This window comes from Magnolia sinica, chromosome 10 (assembly GCF_029962835.1).
Source record: "Magnolia sinica isolate HGM2019 chromosome 10, MsV1, whole genome shotgun sequence".
Lineage (NCBI taxonomy): Eukaryota > Viridiplantae > Streptophyta > Magnoliopsida > Magnoliales > Magnoliaceae > Magnolia > Magnolia sinica.
In genome coordinates, this window is record NC_080582.1 from 79,805,677 (window position 1) to 79,828,580 (window position 22,904).

General features: G+C 39.9%; 1 protein-coding gene across 1 annotated transcript; it reads left to right on the top strand.

Moving 5' to 3' along the window:
• Positions 1-16,072: 16,072 nt before the first annotated feature.
• On the top strand, positions 16,073-17,992 carry LOC131217106 (RING-H2 finger protein ATL13-like). The gene has a single exon (XM_058211865.1). It carries the CDS (start codon positions 16,278-16,280, stop codon positions 17,703-17,705), a length of 1,428 nt encoding a protein of 475 aa, XP_058067848.1. The 5' UTR covers positions 16,073-16,277; the 3' UTR covers positions 17,706-17,992.
• Positions 17,993-22,904: the final 4,912 nt, after the last annotated feature.

Genomic DNA, 22,904 nt, shown 5'->3' on the forward strand with positions numbered 1-22,904 from the left:
AACCATACTGATTCTATCACTACGTTCAGAGACTTTTGTGGCCACTTGGTACGTGAGGTTGAAATGAATGCAATTCAGTCAGGTTCGGGCAAGGCCTTTGTAGCAGAGACCTATAAGCGAAAAGCTAACAATAAACAGTTCAAAGCTCACAAGAAGGCGAAGAAGAATAATCAAGAACAGAAGACCACAGCACCTGCTCCAAATCTCAAGAAGGGGAATGGAAAGAAGAAGAAGAAAAAGACAAAAATAATCTGCTTTGTCTGTGGAAATTCTGGCCATTATGCTCGGCAGTATGTCCACAAAAAGACAGTAATTTCTCAATCACAAGATACTTTGTATGTAGGCGTTTGTTCTGAAATCCTTTCCGTTGATACTATATCTAACGAGTGGATTTTGGATTCAGGCGCAACAAAGCACATGACACAGAGTCGTCGAAGACTCGAGGAATTCCAGCTTATAGCTAAAGGAAGTTACAAGCTGTACATGGGTAATAACGCTGTTGAAGACATACTAGGGATTGGCGTTCTCCATCTCCGTACGTGCATAAGGCAAACAATAATCCTTCGTAATACTCTTTTTGCACCCGGGATGCGTCGGAATTTAATTTCTGTTTCTACGTTATTATTTAATGGTTTTGATATTCGATTTTCCAGGACAAGAGTTTCTTTGAGACTGAATAATTTCATCTTTACATGGAAAAATTTAATTTCAGATTTATTTATTTTAGACATAAATTATGATAATGCCCCTCTTGCTTTATCTACTATGTTGAATAAAAATGTAGTATCTGAATCTCAAAAATGGCACGCGAGGTTAGGTCACATAGGAAAGGATTGTATGACAAGACTATTACTTTCTGGTCTGCTAGAGTCCTTATCCAAATTTGATTTGTCATTTTGTGAACATTGTGTGTCCGGAAAGACATCAAAGAAACTATTTCCCAAAGCGGCTAGGTCCAAGGGCACACTAGAGATAATCCATTCAGATATCTGTGGACCCTTTAATGTACATACCAGAAACGAATGTCAATACTTTGTCACTTTCATTGATGATTACTCGCGATATGGATATGTGTATCTCATCTCATACAAATCTGAGGCTTTTGATTGTTTTCTTAAATATAAAGCTGAGGTGGAAAATCAGCTTGAGAAAAAGATTAAAATCCTTCGATCTGATAGAGGAGGCGAGTATACATCTGAAACGTTTAAATCATATTGTGAAAACGTTGAAATTGTTTGGCAGTACACAATGGCTTACACTCCACAACAAAATGTGTTACAGAGAGAAGGAATAGGACACTATTCGACATGGTTAGATCGATGATGGCACAAGCCAATCTCTCTACCACATTCTGGGGAGTCACACTGTTAACAGCCGTCTACGTCCTTGATAGTGTCCCATCCAAAACCATTCCTAAGACTCCATATGAAATGTGGTCTGGGAGGACTCCTTCTTTAGCTAACCTACGCCCTTGGGGATCTTTGGGATATTTTTTGCTACCTACTCAACATAGAGGTAAACTTGATAGTAAAATCATTGAATGCGTGTTCATAAGATACCCTATGCATTCAAAAGGATACATTCTAGTTTATGAGGACCATGGACGATGGATTGAGATAGAATCCCGAGACGTTACCCTCGTTGAAGAAAGATACCGAGGCCGAATGAAATAAAATGTTCCAATAGAACTTTTGAAAATATCCAATGTATCTCAAGAGAGTGGGAGTTCTGCTCCTCAAGATGAAGATGCTCCTATAGTTCACCAGGACAGTGGGAGGACATCTCAGCAAGCTCCTGAGTTACGTTGAAGTGAAAGAGGATTGATTCCCCGAAGATACTTTAATATTGAGAGGCAAACATTCTCTTGTGTTGCAGTTGATGATGATAAACCTGATTCGTATCAGGATGCACTATTATCTTCTAACTCGGCCGATTGGGTAAATGTTATGGACAAAGAAATCGCTTCCATGGAGAAAAATAAAGTCTAGGAACTTGTTGATCTGCCTTCCAATCGCAAAGCGATATGTAATAAATGGGTACTTAATATCAAAAGAAAGGCAGATGGTACAGTGGACAAGTATAAAGCACGATTAGTTGCTAAAGGTTTTATACAACAAGAAGGCATTGATTACGAGAAGACCTTTTCACCTATTGCAAAGTTCTCCTCAATCCGCATGATCTTGTCCATTGTCGCAAGTTTAAACTTAGAGTTATATCAGATGGATATAAAGACCGCATTCTTAAATGGTGACTTGGATGAAAAGATATACATGCAACAGCCCATGGGTTATGTGGATAAAAGCATCCAAAGAAAGTCTGCAAGTTTTTAAAATCTATCTATGGGCTGAAGCAATCTTCAAGACAGTGGTACATGAGGTTCCACTTGACCATCACCACTTTTGGATTCACAATGAGTGAAGAAGATCATTGTGTATACATGAAACGGTCTGGAAGATCTTTTCTGATACTATCTCTATATGTAGACGATATCCTGTTAGCTGGTAATGACATGCAATTGTTAATATCGACTAAAGATTGGTTATTCTCGAACTTTGAGATGAAAGACCTCGGTGAAGCCAACTTTATTCTTGGGGTAAAAATCATCAGGGATCGCCCTAAGAAATTTTTAGGCTTGTCTCAAGCAACCTATATACAAAAGATCTTAGAGCGGTTCAGGATGAAAAATTCAAAAGCTGTTGAAACCCCTATGGATAAAGCTACCAAGCTAGACAGGAAATCGTGTCCCTAGACTGAAGCCGAGAAATTGGCTATGTCCTCTGTACCTTATGCAAGCGCAGTAGGGAGCTTAATGTATGTTATGCTTTGCACCAGACCGAATATTAGCTATGTAGTTGGCATAGTCAGTCGTTATCAGAGTAACCCGGAACAGTCTCATTGGCAAGCCGTCAAACGTATATTCCGCTATCTCAGAAGAACAAAAGACCTAATGTTATGTTATGAAGGCACAAGCCTCGAGCTCAAAGGATATTCAGATGCTGCTTGGGGTAATGACGCCGACAAGAGAAAGTCTACTTCAGGATATGTATTCTTACTCGGAGGAGGAGCTATCTCATGGTCGAGTAAGAAACAGACACCCACAGCTCTTTCATCTATGGAGGCCGAGTACATTGCATGTTGTGCTTCAGTTCAAGAGTGTGTATGGGTTCGCAGATTTCTATTGAGTCTGGGTGTTGTACCGAGTGTTCGTCAGCTTATATCGCTGAAGATAGACAATACTTCTGCCATTGACTTGGCAAAGGACCCTAAACACCACCAGAAATCTAAGCACATTGAAATCAAATATCATGTGAGAGATAAGAAGGTCGCTCTCAGCTACATTCCTACTAAGGATATGATGGCTGATCCCATGACGAAACCTATAGGTAGAGATCTATTTCAGATTCACATCAGGAAGATGGGATTGAGGAAAGTTTGAATGATGTACTTGTTTTGTAAGACATTCAATCTTTCACGTATAATATATTCCTTTTATTCAGTATTGAACACTTATATAACTAGGTATGAAGATCATCAGCATTTACCTTGAAATCATGTAGGATTTCTATTTTTGTCGACAGGCCAGTCACCCACTCGCACGGGTTGACCAACCTTAAATGTACAAGAGAGGTACATTTGGGACTATGTTTATACATTGAGGTATGAACTTCCCTTTATTGTGAATAATAGAGGATGAGGATATGAATGAGTCGTATCCGCCTACAATCTTATAAAGATTATAGATGAGACTGATACAGTCGAATAACATAATCGCACCATTCTGTTACATGCGATCAATGTTATGGCCTGAAATTAAAGCCAAGTTATGAGGTTATGGATGAGTCGTACCTCATGTGGAATGACCTGCGTATTGTAGACCCGACATTCACCTAGTATTGTCTACTTTACGACGTGAATTGTAGCCGCGTGCAGGGACCTATTACCTACAGATTGCTTTGATTCGATCTAATCATTGCAACGTGCGAGTAGCCAGTCCCGTAGATGACTCTTTGTGTCCTTAGCTACCCTCCTCTCGTGTATATGAGGATGAGATTGAGTGTCGCTACTTTAATGTACTATGACGAAAGATCCTTGATTGGCCAGACTCAGTTACGCTAGGAAAGTGGCTTGATTAATTCCAAATTACACATCTGCGTGGGGAAGATCCCGTGACAGCTACACAAGTTTCTAGAACTATAAATACGCACTTGAAGACTTATCTGCTGGCAGTATCGAGTTGTTTTTATTAGACTTTTGCAAATAATATTTTTTTCCTAAAAGCATATATATATATCTCTATATATATATATATATATATATATATATATATATATATATATATATATATATATATATATATAAGTATTGCTTTAAATTGGTTTCAATCGAAGTTTGTGAAAAATCAAGTTTTCAGAATAACTCGATAAGTTGGATAAGTGCGTATGTTGGCCGAGTACTCTAGGTCAGGAGTTAACTCCATCCGGTGTGGTCATGCGGACTAGGATAGGCATTGCAAAGCTTGGGTTATTGAGTACTAGTCAGGTGGTCACTTAGTACTTAAGCACCTGTGAGAAGATTATGGTGATCCAGCTGGTCCCACGCCTCTGATTCTTTTGATCGCGATGTTTGGTTTTTGATTGTTATTAGGCAAGTTAGATGGACAAATCTTTTGTGCCTATCCCACAATGTGATTGAGTGGGAGATGTTGGACGTAGGCCGGTGGGGCCCACTAGTGAGTAATCACTAGTGGGTGGGTCCTATAAGTTTAGGCATCTTCCGGCCTTTCTCCTTTTTGTTATATTTCAAATTCAAAATTGAATTTAATTTATGATAGGAGATAGGGATAAGACTGGATGATATGGTCTCATCCAAACTCCCCTCCTTTCCTATAAAAAGGCATGCGCTCTCTCTCGCATTATGAAATATACAAAATACTGAGAGTATACAAAGAGAGAAATATTGTGCACGAGAGTCTGTCCATTCTGGCATGTCCTTGGGACGATCTAATTCATAGATCGCGATCCAGGGCCACTATATACCGTAGGATCAAAGGTGTGAATAGTTCCATCTGCTTCAGTAGTAGATAGGCGAGCCATTGGAGCGTCAATCTTCTGCTTTGTAAAAGTTCCAAATATCGTGTAGACCATCAAATCTTGCGGGCTCACCTTCCGCGCTTCCCTACATAGAATGTGATGGACACATGAGATTGCTGACCATTAGATGAGTGGCCTAGCTGGATTTTTGAAATATGAGTGGATTCCACACCTATAAATGGCCCAAGATCTTTTGCAAGTTCAATGCTTTCGAGTGCATGCTCCTGCTTCTTATGTCGGGTCCCATCTTTTGAACTACTCAGATCCTGCACAAAATTTCGTCACATGTTAGTGTATATCTTCACGTGCACTCACTTCTCTATTTTCATTAAGTAAAATTCTAGAGAAATGCTAATATGTACAGAGGCCAAATCCTTTACAACATTTGTAATGTAAGATTATTCTACAACTATTGCATATAGAGCTAACCTTGATGTTTTTGTGGCATCCAACTTATCTAATAGAGACGTCCTACTGTGAAAGTTGGACTTAAGAAAATAAGGCCGATCCAACCACCATATGAACATGAATTTGGATGAGGTGGATGAATATAATTTTATATATTGTAGCTGGCCTAATATTTGTACAGACCTAATTTTTGGAGCATCCGATCATCATTTGATGCATGAGTTCACCCTATACATTAGTAAATATATAATTTTCTTCAAATGCTAATAACTTCTAACATGGTCAGATAAAATTTGTAGAAGGTTACTCTACAAATGTTGTAGAGGACCTGAGATCACATGTAAAATGCTCTATATAAATGTTTTGGATTGTTGTTTAGTGATGCAGGGTAAAGTCAAAGACATATAATAGACCGCTATGATAAAAAGAAATTGGTTAGGAAGTTCGATCCAAAAGTCTAGCATGCATTACAACTTTAATTAGGCAATCTTAACTTTATAATCAGTTACTGTTTCTAACAAGAAAAAAAAAAATGTCATTGGAAAGCTAACGACCAGTTCTATGTTAGACAATGTCAAGGGCCGCTTACCCTTAAACAGGTTGATAAAAAAATAGTTCAGTTTAGAGATTCCAACCCATGGCTCAGTGGTTGACAGCACTGAGGTCTCTGGGCTTCATTTGTCCTCGCAGCGACCATCATGCATACCAATCCCCTTCCCAAATGCATTTTACCACCCAACAACAAGCGAGTCCATGTTTGGTGAATCTTGACCATTGATTTGTCATGTGTTGGACCATGGATGGATCACTCTCCAAAAATCTTTTCGAGAAGGCATCGGTAACCTTTCAATTCCTGCTAAACAAATGGACGGTTAGGAACAGTGATAAAGCTGCCCCTCAGAAAATTATCCCAAGACTAGTGGTGTTGTAGAGTGGGTCACAGATAATTTCATAGCTAAGATGGATCAGAAAAGGCCCCATTGGAGACGAAGATGATCCGAACCATCAAATGGACGTATCTCGCAAACCAGAATAAGTTATTGGACATAAAATATATGATTTTGGGGTAAGACTAGCTAATTTAGCCACCCAACCCTGTCATGCCGGGTTGCACAAGCCGGATTTTGCGAAATACTATTAGATTGACAGTTATTTTCCTGTTTTAATTCCGTTAGTAAGTTTTTATTTGATTATAACTCTTTATTTGTTAAGCTTTAGGAGTTGCACCCAAAATGAAAAGTACTTAGAATAATTAAGAGGATGGCCTGGTAAAGCCAAATGGGATACTTAATATTTTTGGCTAAAAACCTTGCGCACTAGTAGACATTAGGATTGTCTATAAATATCAGCATCCCTATTTAAAGGGTTGAACTGGTTTATTTCATTCCTATAGAATTTATTTTCTATTTTCTTCTTCTTTTCTCTTTTTTTTAACTTGTGAGTTCAAAAAGTAAGGAGTCTAGAGACGTTCGTGAATTAGGAACCGTTATCCCATCGAGGAAGACAGTGCTCGACCTGACGTCCTTCCGGGCGTCCAATGGCTACAGTCGAACGAAACAGAGGCGGCAGGTATGTATTATCAAACAATAGGGTGCAGTCATGAGAAGTCAAAACTCGTGTGTACCATGAAGTGGGCCCCAAGCAACACTATGTAATGGCCGGCGGTTTGATATCTTTAAATTCAATCACTGTGAGAGATGCTAATGTTGACAAATCCTCAGTCGAATCAAGGGTTTAGATCTGCGTAGACGTTACATGACGATTTTCACGTGTGGAGGACGCGGACTGCCGGGGAAAGCCTTTCCCTTGCACTGTCTGAGATGGGAAGCTAGGTGACGATTTTCACGTGTGGAGGACGCGGACTGCCGGGGAAAGCCTTTCCCTTGCACTGTCTGAGATGGGAAGCTAGGTGACGATTTTCACGTGTGGAGGACGCGGACTGCCGGGGAAAGCCTTTCCCTTGCACTGTCTGAGATGGGAAGCTAGGTGACGATTTTCACGTGTGGAGGACGCGGACTGCCGGGGAAAGCCTTTCCCTTGCACTGTCTGAGATGGGAAGCTAGGTGACGATTTTCACGTGTGGAGGACGCGGACTGCCGGGGAAAGCCTTTCCCTTGCACTGTCTGAGATGGGAAGCTAGGTGGGGCCACCGTGACGTTTGTGAGAAATCCACTCCGTCCATCCGTTTTTCCAGATCATATTAGTCTATAGGACAAAAACTGAGTTAGATCCAAAACTCAAGCTGGCTGAAAAATAGGAAACAATGGGAATTGAACATCCACCGTTGAAACATTTTCGGGGCCATGGAAGTTTTGGATCAAGCTAATTTTTTTGGTGTTTTCTGTTAATCCCCGTAGGAAAGACCTTATGAACGGAATGGATTGTATATAAACATCACGGTAGACCCAGAGAGCTTTCAACGGTGGGAATTTCCCTACCTACTTTTTTCTATCGTCCAGCCTACTTGAGTTTTGGATCTGCCTTATTTGTGTCCAATGCCTTAACATGATCTGGAAAAACGGATGGACAGAGTGGATTTCTCACAAACATCAAGGTGGGCCCCACCTAGCTTCCCGTCGCACTTCCCGTGAAAGGAATCGTCGTCCGCATATGGATGCGCCGACACTGATCCGTCGCTCTGGATTTGAAGGGACGACCATCATCCAACGCCTGAAACGTGTGGGGTTGGAAGGGAAATCTGATCCGTACATCTGCTAGGACCTGTCCAATATTACCTCTGGTTGAAATTTTCATAGTAAATATGATCCAAACCATCCATTTCTTCTGTTGAATCCATTGTCATGTCATCCATCCATTCGAAGGACACTTCCTACATTAATAGAAGCATCCATTTACTTTGATTTTCATAGGCCATTCATGGCAAGGATCCACTAGATGGTCGGCCCAGATTCATCATTCCAACTTTCATGTGTCGGTTACCGGCTTCCTCTCTTTATTTCTTTTTCTTTGATTAATTTACATTTTGTACACAACTACTCGAGATAATTCAACGGTTTGAAAAGATTACACGTGTTTGGAGAGAAGTAGTTAAGGTAGGTACGTGGATTAGTTGATTTCTCTCCCTTCCGGATGGCGCCAAAGAACCACTGATATTAGTCCATAAAAATCTATAAAATATCTTTATTTGGTAGAAAATAATTAGTTTTTATTTAAAGGTAACAATCTCACTATACATACATTGATTACATGATGTGCATACGAGAGGACAGATACGGTCCCGGATGTGTGGGGCCCACCATGATGTATGAGTCTCATCCATTAGTGCAACCCCAAGTTTGGTCTACGTCCCAAAATTCAAGCTGGATCCATGATTAAGGTGTGCCACATGGAATGTGGGCCCATGGTGTTGTGTATATTCCAACAATCTCATTTATCAAGTTTGTCCATTGAGGATGAAAGGACGTACCAAAACTCAGGCCGTTCCAAAACTCCGGTAGACCCACCTGAGCTTTGGATCAAGTGATTCGTTGGGTGGGATGTACGGTGAAGGTGAGGCAGTTCATCGGATTAAACGGTTGGATTTCATGTACACATCATTGGTGGGCCCCACCATCCCGGCCGAACAGATGGTGATTATCATAAGTTCAAACCAATATGATCATTCCCCCTTCATATGCCACACAGACATTTTAGATCATAAAGCGACCCTAATCAGACCGTAGGCTTGGTGGGCTCCACACCTTTCCACAATCGATGGCCTAGAACTGTTATCAGAGGTGGCCACACGTGTACTCGTTGGCGTACTATATGCTACGTACCTGATAGAATACCAATATTTCTAGGAAACGGATTGGCTACTCCACCTTCCATCAGCCCGGTGGCTGATGGTCGGTGCTATGTGGGCCCCACCATGATGTATGTGTTTCATCCATTCGGTTCATCTATTTTTACAGATCATTTTAGGGCTTTATACCAAAAATGAGAAGGATATAAATCTCATGTGGACCACACCACCGGAAAACAATAGTGATTGGATATCCACCATTAAAATCCTCCTAAGGCCCAATGTACTGGTTATTTGAAATCCAATCTGTTGATTAGGTCATACAAACCCAGATGATTGAAAAAACAAAGATCAGCTTGATCCAAAACTTCTATGGCTCCCAAAAAGTTTTTAATGGTTGACGTTCATTCAACACTGTTTCTTACAATGTGGTCCACTTGAGATTTCGATATATCTCATTTTTGGTCTCATACCATAATATGATCTATAAAAATAGATGGACGGCATGGATGAAACACGTACATCATGGTGAGGCCCACAGAGCACCGACCATCAGCCATTGGCTGGTGGAAGGGGAGTAGCCAATCCGTTTCCAAATTTCTATAGAGATGTGATCAGCTAAATACTAATTATGATGCATTGATTCCCAAATTGGGAAAAAATCAGGCCAGCCTGCTATTGATGACCGATGGTTCGGAGTCAACTAACAGGTGTGGCCCACTAATCATTTAACCGGCCTGATGTTCCGTTTGGTTATCTCGATGGTGGGACCCATCTTTTTTTCCACAGCGACGAATGGAGATGGTACATTACACGTTGGCAGAGAAGACAGGCCTGCATGTGGAAGTTCACGTAAAGTGCACTTATGTGATGATTTCTTAAAAAAAGAAAGGCCACTCAACGCAGCAATACCTAAAACAACCACAAAGGCCACGACCCATTTGATAAAATGTGGGCCCACCATGGCCCACCCGTTTTGAATAATGTTCTCCAACATGATGGCTTTTGGAGACCCGCGTCTACATGTTTGTAGAATAAGATTATTATAAAACGTGGTATATGGGGCCCACCGTGATTTTTTCATGACATCTGATCCGTCCATCATGTGGAACCCCTCATCTTCTCCATGGCCCACTCTATCCCAAACAAATGAGGGATGCATCATTTAAAGTCATGACTAAAACATCTAAAATCATGTGGTGTGGGCCCACCTGAGATTTGGAATGGCCATAATTATTGGGTATCCACTCGTTTCTGTTGGATGCATCTTATGAATGGATTGGATGGGATATGAAAACAGGTTTGGACCACACATAATCTTGGAGGTTTTAACGGTGGGATCCCCATCCCATCGGTTCCCTGTGGTGGGACGCACCTGTGTCTTGGATTGAGCTGAGTTTGGGAAGCCTGGGTGAACTATAAGGGGAGAAACCTATTGACTGATTGGATGTGGTCCCTACACCACAGTGGGCCCCACACCCTGATTTGGAGTGAGCTTATTCTACAGACGTGGCACTGGCAGGACGACCGGCCTGTGACTTTTGATCCGTTCAACGCCCAAAAGTCTTACAATCTTTTGGGCGTTGAGTCTGTGGCCCACTTTCTGAGCCACGAAAAAAGAGAGCGAATCCATGGAACATCGTATCCAATGAACGGCTACGATGTAGCATACACAATTGCCGTTGCTATGATACATACTAGACTCCTTTTCTACACGTGGCATGTACCTCAAATCCGGACCGCCCATTTGGCTGGACCCACCATGCTGGAAAAAACATTGAAAGCATGATAGTAACAGATCTAATGATACCCATCCAACCCACTTGTAAAATGAAAGTAACGAACGGTCCACATTCAACAAATAAATATCACCATTAGTTGGATATCTGGACCGTCTAATCACTCTGATTTCAAGTACATTACCAATCTACAGTGGGTCACACCATATGGGTGGTTTGGATTTGAGATCCACACCACGTGTATGTGTCAGAGCCTCACATGTATTCTAGTTATTGAGTGCACTGCATCAAAACCGTTGGATTGAAATGGTGCACAGACCCACATCACATTTATGGCCCACCATTTTCAATACCCTACCACAGCATCCTATGCAACTCATCACAGACTTCCCAAAATATCCTCAAAATCACTCTCTCCAGTTTGTATTTTGTCACATCTCTTTCTTTATTTTATAATTTCTAGAGAGTGACAACACACAACAGTCTTAGAAACATTTCCAATTATCAACCTTGTATGAAAAATAGGAATTTCATGTCATGGAAATTGATATCTACACCCATCTATTTAATTTGCACACACCCATTTTCTAAAATTTTGAATTTGCATACACCCATACCCAAATGAGAAGTGGGTTCATGCAAATCAAATAGTACTGTAATGTTTCATTCCCAAAATGTGGAGTGTGTGCATACAAGATGGCCGTTGGATCTATAATCATGTTTGATCCAAACCGTTGATTTGACAGGATACACATCATCATATGTCTATGATAAAGATCTTCAAGATTGGAAGATCCTAGACTTTTGATCAATAGCCCACAGAACAGCAGTTCCCATTCAAACCGTTTCAAACCGTTGGATACACATCATCATAGTAACATTCAAACCGTTTCAGTTCCCAAAAATAGGAAAATGGTGTGTACAAACTAACTAGCGTGGATGTTAGGGGTGTCAATGGGCCGGGAAAGGACCTGAAAAATCAGAAATATGAATAGGCCCGGCCCGAAAGCCCTGCCAGACAGTTCAAAATGCGGGCCTAGACCTACCCCAGGCCTGGCCCGTTGATAGCGTTAGTGGATGTACATAGAGAGGAATGTTTGATACTCTGGTAGAGTGTGATGGGTGATACACGTGCACTTAGAAATTAGTCAGAAATTGCATACCTAAAATACAAATAATTCAAATTGAACTGTCCAATTGTAGGTCTCATTTTAGATATATCCTGAACCAAAACTTCGCTTATTTAAGCCTCTGAATATCAGATTGGTGGACATCTATTCAACGGTTTAAATGAAATATATAAAATAAGTGTCCATGAATCAGAGTTTAGTGTTGTTTGACCAATCTGAACTTTCGATTGTGAATTTTTGAGAGTGGGTTACACAATTTAGTCTGTTTGATTTGAGTTATCATATGCTAAGTTTGCAATTTCAGAGTACCTGCGTGTCAATCTTTATAGTCTGCCAGAGTATCAAATAACTCAAGATGCACCATGAGAGACTACTATAATGGAGAAGGTTTCAAGTCCATCAAGCTGGACCACAAGTTAAGGTCCACCCAGCAATAGATTTATGATATACTAATTTTATACAAAATCCAACCCTTTCAATACGTTTAAAAAAACATGAAGATTATTTCATATGAAAATAATTCCCATATACTAGTCAGGATATCCACAAAAATAGAAAATAATTTATAACCGTTTATAAATATTATTATCCATTTAATGAGTGAATGAGAATGGTTTTTTATAAAGTGATCCTAATGGTAGAATAAACCTATTGAATGGGTTAGATTTCACACTTATATTAAAGGTTGGAAGTTATTTACTTGGTGGACCGTAATTTTTTCAACCGTTTGGACTGGAGACCTTATTGTAATGGACTCTGCGAGTGCAAAAAATGTGAGTATGGCAACAATCTTACTTGTCTCCGCATGCAGAACACAGCACACGTGTGCAAGTTTGGGAAATTTACCATGCAATCCACATCTTCGACGTGCCAAATAGAAAAAAAGCACGGTCTGTCTATTTTCTTGAGCACCATGAATGAATGACAGCTAACAATGTTCCTTATTGAACTTACAAGTATGGTCCACCTATTTAGTTTAACAGCTCAATTTTCAGCAACGCGAATATAGAAGACAAGACTTCTCAGATGGACGGAATAGATATCACACACGTGTCTCCTGGCACGTGAAACACAAGTAAGATTCAAATCCTATTCGCGCGATTAGCTTTTTCGTTTTTCATGAAGAATTGAATGGTGGAGCATTGGAGTTGCTGCATGGGTTCTAGAAGTCAACCAACGGCTTTGGATTTGTGCAAGTGGTCATGGCCCCTCGGGCTCTGTGGTGTATAGATTCACATTCTACCTGCATTTTTTTATTATTACTTTGGGTTGCACCATTTACTTGTTTTGTTGCATAGATTTATTACCTCCCACTGTCTCAAAAGTTAAATAACACTATCATGATAGTTTACTGCCATTGTTACATATGATGGTGACTCCTCAACCGTCCATCATGAAATGCTTGTACGGTAATCAGACCATCCAAATTGCTCAACCAACTTTTGATGGTGGACCACAAAAATTTGAACTGATAAGGTGAAAGTAACCATGAATGTTGGTAGGCCCCAGACACTCAATGTAAGATTTATTGCTCAAGAGTAGAGCCTTCCATGCATAAATAAATGCTGTTACCAAAGCTTTAGAAAAAAACCTGTACCACTCGTAATTGCATTCATTGAGAGGAAAGTATCACTTCTGGACGTGCGGTAGGGATTAGGTGTGGTCCTGACCGTGGGTTCACCTTGATGTATTTATTGTATATCCAAGCCGTTCATCAGTTTTTCCAGCTTATTTTAGGGCAAGAACCCAAAATTGAAATAGATCTGAATCTCAGGTGGACCACAACGTAAAAATAGTATTGATTGAATGTCCACCATTAAAATCTTCCTCGTAACCACCTTGCTGTTTATTTTCCATCCAATCTATTGATATGCTCACATGGACCTTGAAAAAGGGGGAAAACAAATATTAAGTTGATCCAAAACTTTTGTGGACCACTGTTCCCTTCCTTGTGGTGTGGTCCACTTGAGATTTGGATCTGCTTTATTTTTTTGGGTCATTGCCTGAAATGGGCAAGGAAAATGGATGAAGCGTGTGGATATATAATAAATACATTGAGGTAGGCCCCATGGTTGGCGAGGCACCATATTGGCTGAGGCCGGGGCGCACCTAACCCACTCCCAGCACGCCCGATCCTATGTGGTGGGACGCTAGTTGCCCACTGTCCTGATGTAGCAATATTGGTGGAGTCCACCGAAGATGTTTTTAAGGAATCCACTCCGTTCACACAACAAGATATGGTGAGGAAGGAAATACCTACAGTTCAAACCTTCCTAAGTCCCTGCTGTTTATATGCCATCCAATCTATTTGTTATATCATTCTCAATAGGATGAGCTGAAAATACAAAAATACCGGCCTATTTAATAAATTTGTGGCCCCACAAACGAACGGTGGGCATTCATTTCCCATTATTCTTGTGTTGTGCTGCTTTCAAATAACCTCAGTTTTTGTGAAGCAGGCATTACCCATACCTACTCAGACCAAGCATAGATCTCTTCAGGGAATAAGCCCAAAAATGAGTAATTTACAAAGCTCAAGTGGACCATACCATTATAAACAACGGCTGCACAACCTAAATGCCCTTCTTAAGGCCCACCATGGAGTTAGTCTGCCCTCTCACTTGTTCATAAGTTTACGGGGACTTGAATGAAAAGAAAACACAAATATTAGCTTGATACACATTAAAATGATATTGAAAAATGGATGGATGGCATGGATAAAACGATACATCATAATGGCCCCTAAATTTTTACAAACATCATAATGGCCCACCTAAATTTAAGAAGAGAGGTGGGAGGTAATCCAAGTCACACGTGGAGAGCATGAGAACCACCAAAATTGAAATTGGGGTAACTACCCAAATGGACCCTTAGCATTTTACTTTCTGACCATTTATCTGATACTTATAAATTATATGGTTAGGATTTCTTGATCAGTTTGATGAGACATGTCCCACAATATGAATGGTACAAAAGCTACGAAACTTGGGGTGTTTGGAGCATGGGATTAGATATATTTAAGTGGGATGGTATTACCAAAACATAATGATTATATTGTGTAAGGGATTTTCTCCTAATCTCATGGATTGAGGCCATCCCACTCCATGTTTGGGAAACGGATTAGCATCTCATCTTGCTAATACCGGTCAGCTGTGGGCCCCACCATAATGTATGAGTTTCATCCGTGCCGTCCACCCATTCTTCCATGTCATTTTATGGTATGAGTTCAAAAACAAGTTTGATCCAAATCTCAAGTGGACCGCACAGTTAGTCCTATGAGGTTTTTAATGTTGTGATTCAATTACTACTGTTTTCTCATGGTGTGGTCCACCTTAGATTTATATCTACCTCATTTTTGAGATGAAGCTCAAAAATTATATTTCAAAATAGATGAACGACATTGATAAAACACATATATCATGGTGGGGTCCACATGGCACCGACCACTAGCTACTCGAAATCCAAAGTATAGTGGTAGAAACTCTTACTCCGGTCTTGATTCCAAGAAGGGCTTCACAACCCATACCTTCACAACCCATACCTTGTGTGATTCTCAAACACATCTTACAGTGATCCGTGGGAACTTGAAACCCACTTCCACCAAATACCACCTAAACCCATACCCCAAACGGCCCCTTGCATTAGTGCCAAATGAAAGGAGGATAAGTCATAAGCATTTGGGTCCTTACTCAACACTCGGTCAAGGGTTCGAGTAACCATAGGCGGTGAAATCCCACTAGCGTGAGTGTGTGGGGGTGTGTGTGCGTGTGTAAAAAAAGAAAATTAAAATAATATAAAAAAAGTCATAAGCATTTATAAAATGGTGGTGAACTATCATATAAGTTTTTCCAAGTTTGATCTCTCTCTCTCTCCATTGACTTGAAAGAGTTCCTCTCTCTCTCTCTCTCTCTCTTTTGTTATTTTCCTCACCTCAACAGTAAAAAGAAAAAGAAAAAGGAAAAATTTAAAAAAAAAACAACATCAGTCCTTATCAAATGGCAGCCGATCTTACATCACACCATAACACAAGAAGCTAAATCCATCTGGGCTTCTATCCCAAGCTTGTTTTCTTCGCAAAAAAACATGGTTTTTTGGGGTAAGCAGAGCTGATTCAGATCCAAATCTTTCAGTTCTGTTGAGTTTTCTTGATTCTTTCTTAGCAAAAATGAATTGGGTTCTTCTCAAATCCATACAAAAAGACTCTCTCCACTCCATCTCCCCATTCCCATCAACATCCATTCCAAACAACCTCAATCCAGACAACAACAAGATCAGCCCAAGCATCTTACTCATAATAGTAATTCTAGCAGTCATCTTCTTCATATCTGGTCTTCTCCACCTCCTTGTAAGATTCCTCTTCAGGCCTTCCAACAGAGTCCCAGATGACTTGGACAATGTAACTGCCCTTCAAGGGCAGCTGCAGCAGCTCTTCCACCTACATGATGCAGGGGTAGATCAGTCATTTATAGACACCCTTCCTGTCTTCCTCTACAAAGCCATCATAGGCCTGAAAAACCCATTTGATTGTGCTGTCTGTTTGTGTGAGTTTGAAGCTGATGACAAGCTCAGATTGCTGCCCAAATGCAGCCATGCCTTCCATCTTGAATGCATTGATACATGGCTCTTGTCACACTCCACCTGCCCTCTTTGCAGAGGCAGCTTGCTGCCTGAATTCTCATCGAGCAATGCCCGTTCGCCTGTCGTTCTTGTTCTTGAGTCAGGAAGCGAGAGTTCGAGAGAGATTGGATTGGATAGAGAGACTGCTGCCGCCTCCGGCGTGGAAAATGCCCAATTGGGTTTTCTTGGTGAAGGTGAATTTGGATCTTTTTTTACTGATGTTGGTCAGAAGCCTTGTGAAATTGTAGTGAAAGATGAGGCGGTTCGGGAGGTTTCGGATGCGAAGGTCGTCCCGGTTAAACTCGGAAAGTTCCGAAATGTCGATGAAGTTGGGAGAGGTGAAGAGGGGAGTAGTAGTACTAGTAGGAATTGTAATTTGGATGAGAGGAGGTGTTTTTCCATGGGCTCTTTTGAGTATGTTTTGGATGAAAGCTCTCAATTGCAAGTTGCCATCAAGCCACCCGTCCGGAAGCAGGGGAATAAGAAGGCCTCTCTGCCATTGACACCGGGCCACCGGATCGCCATGTCTGAATGTGGAGGACATTCGAGTCGAGACGGGTTTAAGGGCTTTGACGGTACTAGTAGTGAAATTCATGGGCCTGGGAGTGTTAGCAATGCAGCTGTGGTTGGGAGGAGGAACAAAGAGAGCTTCTCAATTTCAAAGATCTGGCTCCGGTCGAAGAAAGATAAGCTTCCATCGGCAGTGGATTCATCGAGGCGGGCCGTCTCATTTCGATTGCCATTGCAACGAGCTGATGAATTGAAGCCAAAGACTGACAGTAGTCGGGCAGTCTCCGAGATTGATGTCTCCGATTGGGGAAGCCGAGGAAGTGAATTGGCATTTGATTTGGAAGTTGGGAGCTGCCATAGCCTGGAGTCTCAGGCAAACCCGCCTTCATTTGCGAGGCGAACGCTGCTTTGGCTTGTTGGGAGACAGAACAAGGTGGTGCATTCATCTTCCACACATCAGGTCTAAATCTTTGAATTGTTAGGATTGTTAGGATTGCATGATCTTATGATCTTAGATTCTTGAATTTTGAAGGAAAAAGGTGAGGAAGAAAGATAAGAAAATGGAAAGAGAAACCAATACAGAGTCCTTTGAATTTTCTTGTAAAATGTTCTCATCGCAAATCAAATTCGAATGCGTGAGATAATATCATTTGTTCTGTTTTTACTTCTTCTTCTCTGTTTTAAATTCGAGTGTCTTTCTGTTGTTCTCTTGAATATTGGAATTGTTAGATTACAAGCTTTCATATTCTTGCATTTTGCTTGAAGGTTGTGGAAGAGAAGGGGGAAAAACAGTACTGAAAATGGAATTTGGTTTAGGATGTTTAGAATGGGAAATTTATTGATTTTATCAGAGGATTTGAGTGCAATTATTATTATTATTATTATTTCTGAATCTTGAAACTGTTTGAGATTATATTTCCTTGGAATCATGTTTTATTTAAGATTGGTCTTATATGTATACACTCCATTGATCTGCAAAACACCCATTTCCCCATTTGGGAATTCCAATGGTATGGTATGGTAGAATTCCACTTCCCAAAATGGGAAAATGAGTGTGATCAAATCAAAAGGGCTACATATGAAAATTGGGCATTATTATTGTTGTTGTTATTTTGTTTTAGGTGGACTATTTTCAAATAATGTCTTCCCCTTTCAACATTCTTGAATAACCCCTACCTTTTCTGCCATTATTATTATTGTTTGGGATGATGAATTTGAAACTCTGAATTTTTAATTGTGTCTGGTAATGTAGATTTTCAAAATCTTAAATTTTAGAAATTGTATTTGAGAGCCTGAATTTTAACTTTAAAAATTTTTGAATTATTTTATATACATTCACAAGATAATAAATATGATGAGTTAAATAGTCTCATATATTTAAAGGTCTCAAATGTTTTAACATGACATACATGTACAACATATGAGACATTCATTATTTTGAGCCTACTATAAGAGGACCTTGTCCTAAAAAATAAGGCAATTTAAAGCTTAGGTGACCCATAAAAAGGAGCCACTACTTTCAATGATTGAAAAAAAAAAAAAACATCATATTTTCCTTTGGATGGTTATCAATATTTTCTATAGATGACTTATATAATAATTACGTAAGCTTGATTTTTTAATATTTCATAATCATAATGTGAATGCAGGTGAACTATTCAATAGCTTAAATAAATACGAATGCATTAAAGAAAAATGATAGAAGATAATTATTATAGTATGAAAAAATTGAAAATCCTTAATTTTACAACTTAGCTTTTTAAAAAAATAAAATTTATAGAATGCCTAAAATCCTTGAATTCAATTTCCAACTGATCCAAAATCTTGGATATTAAAGTATGCCAAATGATCCCCTAATAAAAATTAGTAACCATATTAGCTTGGACCATAAAAAAGTTTGAAATGATGTTTTTGCCCTTGCATATTATAAAAATTCATGCACTTGGTATTTTTATACTGTGAAGGGTAAAAACATTATTTTACATTTCTTAATCATTCAAGCGGACATGATCATTGATTTCTATCGCACTTCTTTGATTATAACATTTATTTGGCTGATGGTGGAAAAGCTAAGAGCTTATTTAAAAATACTGAACAAGGAGGTTATTTGGAAACTTGCCAAAAGGCAAGGGGCCCTATATGAAAATTCCTTTTTTTTTTTTTTCCTTTTTTTTTTCCCCTCTCCGAAAGAAGAAAACCCAATAGAGATAATTGCATTTTTTTTTTTTCCTAAAATTCTGCTATGGACTTTATGTTCTTATTATTACTTTTTTTAAAATTCAAATGTTCTCTTTCATAGATGTGTTTGTCTTTCCGTCTTACTTTCTCGAGTCTTTGGCAGTTAATAAGAAAACTAGTTGTTTATTCGTCCATCCAAGGTAGGGCCAGCCAGATGATTGGTTCAGATCATTTTTAATATGTTCCATCTATCCATCTAATGGGTCCTGTCTGGATGACCCTTTCATTGAAAATCAAACAAAAACAAGGATCCTACCCGCAATTTTCTCTTACTGAATCCATTTCTATCTCAACCGTCCCTCTAAAAACCATTTTTGTGTGGGTATGATCACCCAAATCAGTTTGATTTCAAACTTCTGTATCTTCATTACGAAGACCCACCAGCTGTACGATCTGGATCTACCGTACCACTTCCACATATCAGTTACTAGACGCTGAACGTTCCTTTCGGTCCAACTCACCTATGCAAAACATTCTTCTATCTGCACATAAACACACGTACCATCATGCCACATGCATGAGATCCAATCCAACCACAGGGTGGGTCCCACGTCTCAGATACCCTGGATAAGAAAGAAAAAAAAAAAAAACCAGCCCACACACGTGTGCCAAACTTGTGACTAAGATGTCCTTATAATGTGGAAGAAACCACAGCTTGTTGGGATTCGAACGTTGAATGCAATGACGTGGTGGGTTTTGTTTTCTTGCGATTTTTTGAATGTGGGTGTTGGAGATGAAGCTTGGCAAACAAGGGATCTGTTTTTCCAGGCTGTTGGAGTTATTGCAAAGGCCCTTCTCTTTATTGTGCATATGGATGTATGGGGGAGTAGGGTACGTGTGCTTTTATGAGCTGGGGACCTTTGTTTTATGGCCACATTGATGTGGCTCACGAGAGCGGTTGAGGTGTGATGATGTGTCACCTAACTCTACTCTCATGTTTTTGTCACTTCTCTCTGCATGTGACCAGTTCATATACATCACCCACATTGTATTTTCTTAAACGGTGGTGACTCTTGTACGGCACAAGTGTCAGATATCGAAGTCAATCAAGACCAATCAAACAGTGGGGCATTGTTGATGGAGACGATTATAGCTGTCCAATTGGTAGTCAACAAATCAACGGTGGAAATATCACCATGCCTTCTCAGAAATGTCGGCTTTCATACACAGTAATCTAGCACCATTCGAACGGCTAATGCGCTGTCCTTTTGCTTCTTTTGTTTTTCTTCTTTGTTTATATTCATTTCTTTCATTTGTTGTTATTGTATAATTTTTTTGTTTTCATGGGAAGACATAGGGTCTTGCTATTTGGCAACATTCAGATGGAGTGGGGCCTACTTAGATCATCTTCTCCATGTAACACATGGCTTAGATCATTGGATTTAACCTAATAATAAATGGTTTTTTATTTAAATTTCAACTACTGAAGTTAGGTAACTAAATAATAAATGGATTTTGATCTGAATTTGGACCTGTTGGGTTGAGTCTAGATGTATAAGTCATCTATAAAACTAGCCACATCTTGCACCCAATTTCAAAATTACTCTAGTTTAGACCAACCAAAAATCAAGTCAGGTTCTATTTTACCCACATCTAGCCTACCTAGGATTTGGGTCTGGATCTTCTTTGGTTTTGGTCCTTTCAAGTTTAGGTTTTGTTCTTAAAGATTCAGATCCAATCGAGTCGGATACCCATTGGGTCTTTAGATCTAAGTTTTGAGCTGGGTTAAAGACCAATAAGACAAATGGTCTAGTTTTGATCGCACACATATGTTATGTAAAGGGGCTCTCTTATATATGCACGTTGCTTATGAAACCTTATTTCATTGTTAGAATAATCACTTTATTTTTAATATATATATATATATAGCCCGACCTAACTTAGACCTAGCCCAATTTTAACAAGGTCCAAGTTAGTGGACCTAACTTGAACCGATTGATTAGACTTGATTTTTTAAACTAAGTTGAAAAAAGGTGAGACCCAAAGCCAACTAATTTTCTTGAAGGGACCCAAAAATGATACTTGGACCGGTTTAATTAAGGTCGGGTCCATTTGGTACATTCTGGTTTGGGTACCCATTGATGGCCGTACTCAATCTCAACCCTTCAAATTTCTTTATTGAAAATAATTAAATAAAACCTAGAAATTTACTTAGAGAAACTAGTGATGAGGTGCTTAAGAGGAAGTTACAGTAAAAGGGAATAAGAGACTAGGCAAACCACACCTAAACTCCACACAGAGATTAATGGATCAGACCTAGCCTGGCCCAACTTAGCCCACTGGATTCTTTTTGGACCGGACTTAATTGTTAATGGGTCAGGCAAACCAGATAAATAAATGGGTTGGCAAGCTATATACCAGTCGAGTTTGTGCCAGTAGGTAAACCCATGGCTTACTCCATTTATTTATTGGACGTCATATTAGATCATATGGGCTTGAATTTCAGGCCCAACTCCAGCTAGATATGGACCTAAAATGCATTGGAAGCTATAATCTGGTTGTCACTCCTTTTGAGAAGAAGGTCATTCCTCTATAAAGGGAACAGGTGCCAAAGGAAGGTTAGAAAAGGTGCAGGGTAACCTTCATTAGCTCTAATACTGCCAATCCTTACAAAGCCATTTTTGATGATGTTACTCTTTTCGAAATCCTTCCAATCCGCCCTTTAAAATAGTAAGTTGCAAGGCTCTCCCGGGGCTAATTATGTGGGTTAAATGGTCCAAAGATGTTAATGTGATATATATATAGTAGAGATGATTTCCTCTCCTATCAAACTCTCTTACACTTAGGGTTGTACATGGAGCTAGGTCGAGTTGAGGTGGGTCAAGCTTGGTTTGACTTGTTTGTGCTCTCCTCGAGCTCGAGCTCGAGCTTACCATTAGAGCTTAGTTTGTTTGTCAAACCTTTTAAGGCGAGCTTACCTTGAGTCGAGGTGAGCCTGCACCCAACCCGCACCCGACTCAACCCAACCCAACTAACCCAATTAACCCACACCCGACACAATCCGACGCAACCCAACACCCAACCCGACCCAATCCTCAAATCAAAGATTCAAAACCTTAAATCTCAATTTTCTAATTTGCAGTTTTTAATTACATAAATAAAAATAATAATTGATTAGATTAAGATAGAGATACCTTGCTGTTGAGAGAGAGAGAGAGAGAGAGAGAGAGAGAGAGAGAGAGAGAGCTCGCCAAGTGGCTGAGTACAGATCATACGGCTGAGACGAGTTGGGCAGACGCTGAGTCGAGCACGAGTGAGTGGCAGGTTGGGTAGGGAAAGGAAAAAGATATGAAAGAGACGGACGAGTAAGGCATGGATGGATGAGTAGGGCAGGGTTTTAACTTTTATATATATATATCTGTGTGTGTAGGGGAAAGGTACTATGCGCTTGACCTCACGATAAGCTCCCGTGAGGTCGAGCTATGTG